Source organism: Tenrec ecaudatus, chromosome 1 (genome assembly GCF_050624435.1).
Source record: "Tenrec ecaudatus isolate mTenEca1 chromosome 1, mTenEca1.hap1, whole genome shotgun sequence".
NCBI classification, from domain to species: domain Eukaryota; kingdom Metazoa; phylum Chordata; class Mammalia; order Afrosoricida; family Tenrecidae; genus Tenrec; species Tenrec ecaudatus.
Genome location: NC_134530.1, coordinates 24,934,345 through 24,945,618, shown reverse-complemented (window position 1 = coordinate 24,945,618; position 11,274 = coordinate 24,934,345). Strand labels below are relative to the sequence as shown.

Genomic DNA, 11,274 nt, shown 5'->3' with positions numbered 1-11,274 from the left:
AGCTTAAATGTCCTCCAAGCTCCCCACAGCTCTCTGTCCTTCCTTCCCTGGGCACAACCTGACAGCCCCCCAGCCCAGAGGATATGTGGCCTGCAGAATGGGGAGCCCACCCCCAACACGACAGTTGGTGATCCATCCTCCCATGCAGCTTGAAGGAAAGGCAGTGTGAGCGTTGGGGAGGGGAAGCCAGAGGAGGAGGGACACCCCCCAACCACCAGCCCTGTGTGTGCACGGAGCCCACTGGTCTTACTGGGGAAAGAAGTGAACGCCGAATTTGCCTTGGCCCTGTAGTGCTCAGCTTCCGAGTCTCTTCCCGGGTAAAAGCCCAGCTCCTGAAACACTGTCCAGTCTCGATGACCCCACACCCTCGCCCCTTTCTCACCCCCCTGGAATGTTCTGATGCAGCCCCTCCCCACATCCCCCCCACCCCCCGCAGGCTGGGTAGCTGAGTCTGGCCTGTCCCTGGTCCCTCTCAGTTTTTACCACCCTGGGGACACTCCCTGCTCCTCCTTGTCAGCCAGTGCAGATTCAGAGACTCCATGTGTGCAGCAGGAAGCGCTGCCGCTCCTGCCCCTGCCCCTGCCCCTGCTCCATCGTCACAACCTGGCCTGTGGCAGCCCAGTGTGGCCGCCCATGTCATCCCTTGGCTGGGTCACCCGTCCTTAGAATGGAAACAGATGTGGGCCTTGCCTGGTCAGGCACCGAGCTGTCTTCCAGTGTGCTTGGACCAGACCAGTGAGCACGCTCAGCACTGACTGCTTTCCATTTGGTGTTCTGTCGAGTTCTGGGGCCTCATTTGGGTTGGTGCCTTCGGAGGACCTTGGATTTCTTCCTCCAGTACCCTCAGCCCTTCCATCTACCTCCTGAAATGGTTGGGTGGCAACCAGTTCCTTTTGGGGGACAGTGGCTGTGTATTCCACTTTTGGGGGACAGTGGCTGTGTATTAGTTCCATTTGAGGGGGACAGTGGCTATGTACTCCATTTTAAAAAAATCATTTTATTGGGGGCTCATCGCTCATAACATTCCATACATCAACTGCATCAAGTGTATTTGTACATATGTTGCAATCTTCATTTCCAAAACATTTTCTACTTCTTGAGCCCTTAGTATACGCTCCTCTTTTTTACCCACCCTCAGGAATTCTTGGTCAATTATATATTATTCTTTCGTATCTTACACGGTCCGTGGGCTCCCTTCACCCACATTTCTGTTATTCATTCCCTTAAGGCGGGAGAGGGGGGGACGGCTATCTATCCGACCTTGCGATGGGCTTCCCTCCCCGACCATGCCCCTCCCCTGCGGTGTGTTCCGTGTTTGGATGCTTCCCGTGTTATGCGATATTCTGCTCCCAGAATCCTTCAGCATTTCAAGTCCAAGCTTGAGAAGCATGCAGCGCGCTTGCTGCCCTCTGGTCTGACTGTAGGACCGCACTTTCCATCGTGGTGCTTTGTCCACTCTGGCTGCTCGCTGACATTGCGTCGTCCAGCTCTTTGCCGCCTCCTCCCATTTGTGCGGCTTCACCTTCTGACGTCATTCCGTCACGTCTCTTTCCTGTCTTTGCAGCGGCCTGGGGCCTTTCTCATGTCTGATGTCACTCCACGTGTCAGCCTGATCCTGAAATGATCTCTCAGCTCCACTTTGGCGCTCTCAGACATGTTTTCACTTTTGTTTCAACTTCAACCTAAACTTGCTAGTGAGCACTTGGTGGCCTCTTCCACAGGTGGCCCCCGGCCCTGTTCTGTCCGTCACCAGCGAGCCTCTTCATCATCTCTCCACTGACACAGCCAGTGTGCCCCCGCGTGTGTACTCACCACTTACATTGTTGGAACATGGTCTCCGCCATGAATACCACTGCAAAGTTCCATCACGCCATCTCCGGTGTCATTTCTACCACCAAGGCCCTGTTTTCCAACAATATGGTCTAGAAGGAGCTACAGTGAGCCCAGGATGCAGGCAAGGAGGTGCAGGCTCAGAGGAGTGGGCGTCAGGCTGACCTTTGGAGAGCTGACTCTCACTGGAAGCACAAGCAGGGACAGTGCTGGCTCGGATCCTGCTGGCTTGATGCCACAGAGGTGGATACCAGGCCTGTCAGATGCCAGAACCCAGAGGCTAGGGCAGAGGTTAAACCCAGGGATCCGCCCATCTCCTATAGCCCAGTCTCTGGGCTTCCCTGGGGCAGCTAAGCCTCTCTCCCAGGACTTGGGGGGTAGGGAGCGATTCCCAACAAAGCTGTATGCTCCAATGTCCCCACCGGTCACCCCCTCCTGCCCTCAGTGTGTGGAACTAGCTTGCAGGGCATGTAGCTCTGTACCACACCCTCCGCCTCTGTTCACCCCACTAAAACCTAGACTCCAGGCGGCTCTAGAGCTCAAGCCCTCCCTCCGTGTAAGGGTCATACCAGAGGGCAGGGGCTTCTCTCCTCCAGAGCAGGGCACGTAGACATGACCCACATACCTGTGGGCACCCAGACTCCACTCAGGCACACACTGGTAGGCACACGTGCACACCCACAAGTACACCTCACTTACACCCTCACAAGCGCAGACATGCATGTGTGTCTGTCACGCACGTTACCCTGCAACACAGTCCACTCATTCACACCAGCACAGCCAGCCTCGTGGTCTATGCTGCCCAGGGCCACGATGGGAAGCAAGGAGGTGGGCTGGGAGCCAGGATGGGGATACCACCCCCTGGGCCCCACCTCCTCAGGTAGCAAGGCCTGCCACCACCCACGGTAGCAAATTCCATGAACCGATAGGCATCCAGTCACCTCTGCCTCCAGGCCACTGACTGTCCACTGAAGCTCAGCATGACCTCAACTCCCAGACATTCCCAGGAGCCCTCGGGAAGAGTGTTGGTAGAGACTTCCTGGAGGGCCCACTGACCTCACACATTCCGCCATGGAAACCAGAGCCTGTAGCTCCTGAGCCCAGCCTGGCCACACCTCACTGCCCATGTTCTTCGGACCTCCTGTCTCCTCAGAACCCCCTTGGGGTCACTACCACCTCTCTGGGCCCAGGTCCCCTACCTCGGTCCCCTTCTAGGCCCTACACCAGCATTAGCAGTATTCCTCCCTCTCATGAGAAGACAGGGCCCATGCCCCTCCCCTAGAGCCCCCATCTCCCTCAAACCGCTCTGAGCCTCCCAGCCCCCCTCTGAGCCCCCACCTTTCTCTGAGCCTTCACCCCTCTCTGAGCCCCACCTCCTTCCTCTTGTCTCAGAAGGTCCAGAGCTTCCCAGGGCCCCTAACTGAGTCCCTTCCTCCCCTCACCGAGGAGGGCCCTGTCCCCTCAACCCCTGATGTGACGTTACCCACAGAGCCACCTCTGCCCTGAGGTCGGGGACAGGGCTGTCCGTGAGATGGCCTGGGCCAGCAGGGAGTACAGAGGGACAGGGTGGGAAATGTCCCAGGACTAAGGTACCAAGACCCTCCTCAGTTTTGCCCCCTGGGGTGCATCACCCCTGCCCCCTCCAGGACACCTCCCAGCCCATCCTGGTGGAGGCTGGCCACCACCTGCCCTGCGATGGCCAGGCTAGTCCCGCCATCTTACAGCCTCGTCACATCCCGGGGCATCTCTGACCCTCCAAGCAGCACTGTTGCCCCAAAGATGGCAGGCTAGGGTGGCCATGCCTGTGTGTGGACAGTGGGCAAGCAGGTGGCAGGGGTGGCCTCCCAACTCAGAAGTCCCCCCCAGGGGCCTGGGAGGCACAATGGGGGGCTTGGAGGTCCGCTTGGGCCAACACCCTGGGGAGACAGAGGACCTCCTTTGTCCCCACACTCCCTCTCAGTACAGCCCGCCCAGGCTCTGACCCCTCACCTAACTCCCCGCCCTGCCTGCCCAGGGAGAGCCAGCCAATCCCCAAGTCCCAGGCCACACCCCGGGCCAGCGGTGACTCAAAGGTATATATACACCTGCGTGCAGGCCTGCGAGCCCATGCTCAGAGCACACACACCTACCTGCTGGACCTAAGCTCCCCAACCTGGAAGACACTGCCCGAGGCTCCCACAGCCCCCACTGTGCAGCGACCTTGCCAGCCGGAACCGGTCACCAGGACAGCTCTCAGCGGCTGCCTGAAAAGGGACAACTGCCAGGTGGTCCAAGGGAGGAGCACTGAGAGCCTCCAGGGGTTCTGGAGCCAGGCCCGCAGCTGCTGCCCACAGCAGGCAGAAGACCATGCCCAGCCCCTGCTGAGTCCCAGCCTCCAGCCTCCAGGTAAGGCAACGCAGCAGCCCTTGCTCCTCACCTGTACCCAGAGCCCGGGTGGGGCCCTTCCCAGAAGGGTTGTGTGGGGTGCGGTGGGCACGCCCCCACCTGCCGAGGCCACTACTTGGCCCAATGCCTGCCTGATGTACCCAGGCGCGTGATGGGAAGTCATGCCAGGGGCACCTGCAGCTTCATCATGACATTAGTCACAGTGGGTGGGCAATGACGAGGCTGCAGCTCCCGAGCCTCCCTGGATAGTCACAGAGCGTCACCACCACCCGGCTGTCTGGAACCTGGGCACCCTGGAGTGAGTCCTGGGACAGCAGCTGCAGGGCCAGTGGAGGCAGGTCCCCTGATTAGGCCTTTGGGCTCCAGCTGGGCTTGAGAACCCCAGTGAGGACTGCCTCCGGGGGTCATCTAGCCAGCTCATCCTAGCTCCCTGGCTGACCTGACCCACCAAAAGACGACAGGTGTGTCACTTCACCTGCCCGCTAGGCAGAACCTGTGGAGCTCTCCTTCCACGGGTACCCATAGCTCCCCCAGGTGAAGAGCCAGAGCTGGGGCTTGAGTCTAGAGGGGCTCCCAGCAGACCCCTGGACCAGGAGACAGAAGCACCCCCAGCAAGGGAGGGAGCATCTCTGGGGGGCATACATCTTCCTTGGGTGGCTGGCAAGTCATCACAAGTCCAGGTGGCCGAGAGTGAACAGCCCAAGGTCACTCCTACCCCAGCACCTTTAGTACTGCTGGACCCTGGTCACCAGCCTGACGAGCTGGCCAGACAGGTTCCCGCCAAGGATGGGACACAAACCCCATGAAAGCTCTGGGCCTCTGCCCACCCCTCAGGCCCTGAGCTCACCCCACTGGGCTGGCTTAGCCCAGGCTCCTACCTCCAGGCCCAGAGCCTGAGCCCCATGCCCAGGGATGCCTTCATCCACTGCCAGCTCATCAGGGGGCAGTCACTGCCTAGACGGGCTGGGAGCCACAGTTACACCCACTTCCCTTCCCAGGGCCTGTCTCCTGTGTGGGTGCAAGCTAGTGACCCTGGCTCTGCCACCCCCACTAAGCCGCATCTTCACCATGGGGACATGTGGGGTCAATGGCTTTGGCCTTGCAGCAGGTCTGGGGCAGAAACCGTAACCAGCGTGGGGGGTGGGGTGGGGGTGTTGTCTGTGCTGGTGCTCTGGCTGGGGGAGGGAAAGGAGGGGCAGGACATCAGGTCATCAAACCAAAGCTAGGCTGGAGGGAGGGGAGGGGCTGCTGAACTGTGGTCTTCCCTGGGGTCTTGGGGACTGGGGCTGGGCTACAGAAGAGGGGGAGGGGGAGAGAGGGAGACTGGCTCTCAGGAAAGGGCAGCCTAGAGTCACTTACACCGACTTTGTTTATCCCACAGCTTGAAGGCATGTCGTCAGACCAGCGGCCATGGCACACAGCGGTGCCTCCCCCCAGCTGGAGCAGCCCCACAGCCAGGGTGCCCAGTACTCCCCACTCCGCCAGCAACCCCAGGTCCCCCAGTTCTGCCAGCAACCCCAGGTCCCCCAGTTCCGCCAGTAACCCCAGGTCCCCCAGCTCTGCCAGTAACCCCAGGTCCCCCAGCTCTGCCAGTAACCCCAGGTCCCCCAGTTCCGCCAGCAACCCCAGGTCCCCCAGCACTCCGGGTTCTGAGAGGGTGGCCTCTCCATTAGAGTGCTCCATCTGCTTCTCTGGCTACGACAACATCTTCAAGACACCCAAGGAGCTCGCCTGTACCCACGTCTTCTGCCTGGAGTGCCTGGCGAGGTTGGCAGCTGCCCAGCCCACCAGCCGCACTGGCAATGAAGCTATGCCCTGCCCCTTCTGCCGGCAGCCCACGGCTGTGCCCCCAGAGGGGGCCCCCGCGCTGCGAACCAGTCGCCAGCTGCTAGCTAAGATGCCAGCCCACCTGCGGCGGGAGGAGCCTGTGTGGCTGGAGGGCACCAAGCTCTGCTGTCGCCCCCTAGCCTCCACGCCCGGCCACACCTCGCCCGGCTTCGTGTGCGTGGATGTGGCCCTGAGCAAGCCCCCTGAGCCCGTGCCACCCTCGCCCCCACCGGAGCCCGTGGGCCGTAGGGGCCGCCTGGCCCGCTGCTGGGCGAGGTGCAAGGACTGGAGGCGCATGGCCCTGGTCTCAGCACTGCTGCTGGTGCTGTTCTGTGTGGTCCTGTGGCCCGTGCAGTGCGCATTCAAGACGGGGAACCTGCGCTGCTTCCCACGGCCCCACACGGCAGCTGTCACCGCCACGACCACACTCCCCCACGGACCCCTGACTGACAACTAGCCAGCCAGCCAAACAGGCTCTACACATAACCCAACATCCATGAGGACCCCTCCTAGACCTAGGGCTTTCTGGGGCCCGGTTGGACAGAACAGACAAAAGGTTTCCCCAAGTCTTCAGAGACTCAGGCTCCTAGCAGCGCCCCAGAGGCCACCCACCTAACCCCATCATACCAATAGGGAAACTGAGGCCCAAGAGCGCCAGACCAAAGACGGAAGGAAGACTGAGCCGCCCGCTCCAAAGTCAGCTGCCAGCAGGGTGGATTCATCTGACCTGCAGTGTTCACATTCCACCCCAGGCCCCTTCCCGGGCAGGGCTGGTCCCTTCCTTTGGGGAGGTGGGTGGGGTGCCCATCCTGCCCTCTGGCCCCTCTGAGGAGGAAGACAAGGGCAGCAGGTGGAAGGTGGGCCCCAGACAGCACTGCACCGCCAGAAGCTGACCCCCCCACTCTACTTCACCAACTGTATTTTTAGAATAAATTATTTTGTATCCATCTTGGTAACTGGTCTTCACTCTCTCCTGCTGTCCTTGGTCCCTGAACCCCAAGTTCTATCCAGAGGCACCCCCAGCCCGCCCCAGGAGGAGCCTCCCAGCAGATCCTGGGGCTAGGTATCAACCAGCCTCTGGGAGTCCAACCCTTGGCCCTCCAGATGGCTGCCTGTTTTGGAAATGCAGTCCCCAGCAGTGGGCACTGAGGAGCCAGGGAGCATGGGCCCCGAGGGGGATAGACGGGGGGGGGGCACTTTTCTCTGAAAGTAGCCTTTCCCTCCCTCACCATGCTTCAGCTGCAAACCAGCACCTGGACTCCTGAACTCCTTCCTGGGTACTGGACTTGAGGTCCCACAGAGAAGAGTGTGGTGGATAGACGGGAATCTACCCCCCTGCTCACAACCCCAGGAATCCAGCCCCACCAGGCGGGCATGAGAGGAGAGGCTGGGCCGGTTCTGGTTCAGGCAGGTCCCAGCCTCCTCACCCCAGAGCCTAACCACTTCCTGCTCCAACCAGCTGGGACTCCATGGGTGGTGAGGAGACAGAGATGCTGGGTCCCTGATCAGGCAGGGAGGACACAGATCTGATAGAGGGGCACTTTACCCAGACTTCTCTCTTGGCCACCCTGGCTGGCTGCTTTGATCACCCCACCAGTGATGTCACACCTGTCACAGTCACGCACATGGTCTAGTCACAGGTGGTGTGCAGTCACAGGAGCACCATGCATGCTTCACTCCACAAGCATTTGCTGTCGTGTGACTGCAGGGACTGAGCTGCCGGGGGCTGTGGACACAGGGTGCAGGGCACACAGAGGCCGAAATGGTTTCAGACAGGGCAAGACTGGCCCCTCTTTGGACTGATCACTCATGTGGCCCACGCGGGTACCACAGGGCCCTCTCTACCTGTCACTCAACTGTGAAGTGGGCTCTAGTGGTCACTTGAAACCAACCGCCATCCCGCTGTCCCACAGTCCTGCCTCTCCTTTCTCCACTCTGAGATCCCGGCTGCAAACACCACCCCCAGCCCATTTCTGGACAAATCTTCGCGTTAAGTGCCAGCCCTCTGAGGAAGACAGAGCAGGTGGCTCCTAGCGGGCCGGGCAGTTCGCTAGGTCTAATGCCCTGGGTCTTGTAGGTTCTTGTGGAGGAAGGCTGGGAGGGCTCTCCAGCACCGGGTGTGGGCACGGGATGGCCCCCAGGTGGCCCAGGAGCCTGGGGAAGGGATCGGAAGGGAGGTGTTGGCCCGGCTACCCCGGTGTAGTCCTGCCCTGGGCGCCAGGAGCCGCGCCCCATAACCGCCCTCCGGGAGGGGTCACTTCCTGGCCGCTAGTGCCCAGAATACCGAGGTTTGGGCGGCGAGCGCAGCGCCCAGGTTCACACCATCACGCTCCGCTGGAGCTTCCGGTGATGGCAGGGGCGTGGTTATGGAGGTGAAGCCCGCACGCCCCGCCCCGCCATTTGCTAGCTGCCCCCTGAGGCCCACCACCCCGCCGGAGCGCCTCCTCTGGGCCAGGGGATCGCCTTCCAGCCCTGGGGCGGGGACGCTCGCAGCGGAGGGGCCCGGCGGGGCCTGGCCGCGCAGGGAGGGGCGAAGCCACTTGGGGGGCGAGGCGAGTTCCCGGGAAGGTCGGGCTAAGGGGAGGGCCAAGGACTGCAGGGTGGAACCGATGCTAACGCGCGGGGACCTCGGGGAGGCGGGGCCCCCAGGAGGCTGGCCTAGGGGGCGTGGTCACGAGGTGGGCGGAGTCGAGGGCAAAGCACCGAGGTGCCGGGTCTGGGAGCAAGGAGGGGCTGCTCCCAGGGGAAAAAGAAAGGGGAACAGGGGCAGGGAGGGGCAGGCGCACCGACGTTGCCCACCAGGATGTCAATCTCGGAAGCCGACTACACGGCATGGGCGGACCAGGTGGCAGTGGCGCGTTTCCCAGACCGACATCAGACCCCGCCCATGCCCTGTGGCCCCGCTCCGGGCCGCCTCTGCAGTGAACCACCAGGGACCCATCCCCTAGTGGGCTGCACTGGACCGGCTCCACCCGATCCAGGAAGCCTGCACGCCAGCAGGCTCAGCCCAGACTCCGTGGTCGCAGCGCGGCGGCTCCTCCCAGCGAGGTGGGGCCCTGAGCACAAGTCCCAAGTCGACCACCGAGTAGGGTGGGGACTTTTCACCCTGCCTACTCCAGTCCTGGTGCTGCATGCTGCTGCCCACCTGCCTCCCCTGGGCTGATCCTACACCTCCACCCTGTGCCACCCTGTGTGAGCACATCCTGCTAGACTACAGGACACACTTGTTGGGACACACTTGTTGGGGTGCTGACCAACCACTGGCATCTTTGGCTGAGTCAGGAGGGGTCAGACTCACCTAGCCAGCTCCCCCTCCTTGGTGGCCATGTGTGTCCTGATGCACCAGGGAGCAGAAGGCAGCCACATGGCCTGCAGACTTACCCTGATGGTGATATATACCTTGCCCAGTGCCTGGTCCAGCTTCTCTGGGTCACTATGAAAGGGGCAGGAATCAGCTGTCTGCTGTTTCCAGAGAATCAAGTCCCAGGGAAAAACGCACACACACACACACACACAACCCTCTGCAAATGGTGTACAAAGCAGCAACCTCAGGGCTCAGGACCAGTGATCAGTCCAGGCCACAGTGTCCCTTGGAGACCTGCCCTCACTCCTTCTGAATATCTGCTATCCCCCAAGACCCCCAGTCTCCCCACCCCGTAGAGCCTGGGGGTCCTATCAGAGGTCCAGGCCCAAGTCCCACCTTCCCTGCACATGCACCCTGATATAATGGGCCCCAGGCGTGTTGTCATTCATGTCATCGAGGGTCACATGGGTGCTATCCACTGGGATGGGGGGCAGCCCCTCGTGTGTGGGGAAGGGAACCTCTGTCCTGTCTTCCTCCTGGACCCTGACCTATGGTGAGCAGAAATAGGGAAGGGGGCTCTCAGTGCACAAGAGTGGGTGGTACTCTAGTGGTGGGGGTGTACCCCTGCCCTCCTTTGTCCGAGGGCCCTGCCGTGAATCCCTCCATCCCATCCCCACAGGGAGGAAGGATGTTCCTGTAGCGATTCTTGAGCTTGTTCAGTCTCTGTCCCTGCCTCTGGGGTACAGGAATTGACATTCCTGCCGCTGAAGCACTGAAGCCTCGAGAGGGTGAGGGCTTCAACCTGTGGTCCAGGCTTCGCCCCCAGGCTACCTGATAGTGTCAAGTTTTGTGATGGGGGTCAGGAAGGGACAGCAGGTGAGACCAACACCTGGAACTCCTCCCAGAAGCTCTACTGTGCTCTCTGCATGGCATCTGCAGCCCTGTCTTGCACACAGCATGGAGTCTGGTGGCCCGGAGAAGGGGGACACGGCTATGCAGGGCTAGTGTGCAGTCGGACTGGTCATGCCTCCTCCCGCAGCAGCTGCCTGGTGCCTAACCCAGCCCCACCCCCCTGGGGTCAGTTGGGTCCTGAGGGTGAGGGGTTGGCATAAGGAGGGCCTTGAGTCTGCTCTTCTGTCTGCCCACGGGGCCCAGCACCTCCCCTCTAGCCACCTCCCCTTTGCTTCTTTCCTAGCTGGGGCTGCACCAACATGCCTCAGCCTCCAGGGGGAGCAGCCCATGCTGCATCCCAGGATCCCAGGGCAGTACCTGAGACAGGTGCATCCTCAACCCCCCATCCCCACCCCACCCCCCTCTGGTAGTGTTGCTTCAGGAGGTCATGGAAGATGCCAAATGGTCTGACCTCTATTACCACACATCCTAACTGTGGGGGGCAAGAGGTCCCCCACCTCACCCAATCACTGTCCCCTTCTCCCTTGTAGGATTATAGAGACTTTTTCCCAGTCAGTTGCTAGACCACTGTCTGGGCCCACTACAGGTAGGGCCACTCCTTGCTGTGAAGGACAATGGGCTACTTCTCCCTAAAGGCTTGCGACCATTAGTCTGGTCCCAGTAGGTGGGGCTTACACCCTCCTGATAAAGGTTTCTATGGAGATCCAGAGAACAGGTCAAACCTGCTCAGTGACATCCAAAGTTAGGCTGCCATCCTGATCTGCCCTTCTTGTCACAAGTGTATCCCAATCCCTCCTCTTCCTCTTGCGTGTATGTCCCTAGACCACCCCCTCTCATTGCTGTATAACCTATAGTGCAACCCCTCCCTGTGATGGGAGTCTTTACCTCTAATTAGGGGGCTTGCACGCCACCCAAAGATATATAGGCCTTGGTTAGCAATAAAGATCCTCCTTGGCCTGTCTTCACTCCCCCATCCTCGGTCCCCTGTTCCCTTTTCCTCCTTCCCCTCCCCCTCC

The 11,274-nt window shown here is 60.8% G+C and overlaps 1 protein-coding gene across 1 annotated transcript; it reads left to right on the top strand.

Moving 5' to 3' along the window:
- Positions 1 to 1,300: 1,300 nt before the first annotated feature.
- On the top strand, positions 1,301 to 6,906 carry RNF223 (ring finger protein 223). The gene is made up of 2 exons (XM_075549595.1): positions 1,301 to 4,215; positions 5,597 to 6,906. The coding sequence occupies exon 2, from the start codon at positions 5,606 to 5,608 to the stop codon at positions 6,497 to 6,499; it is 894 nt and encodes a 297-aa protein (XP_075405710.1). The 5' UTR covers positions 1,301 to 4,215; positions 5,597 to 5,605; the 3' UTR covers positions 6,500 to 6,906.
- The last annotated feature ends 4,368 nt before the right edge of the window (positions 6,907 to 11,274 follow it).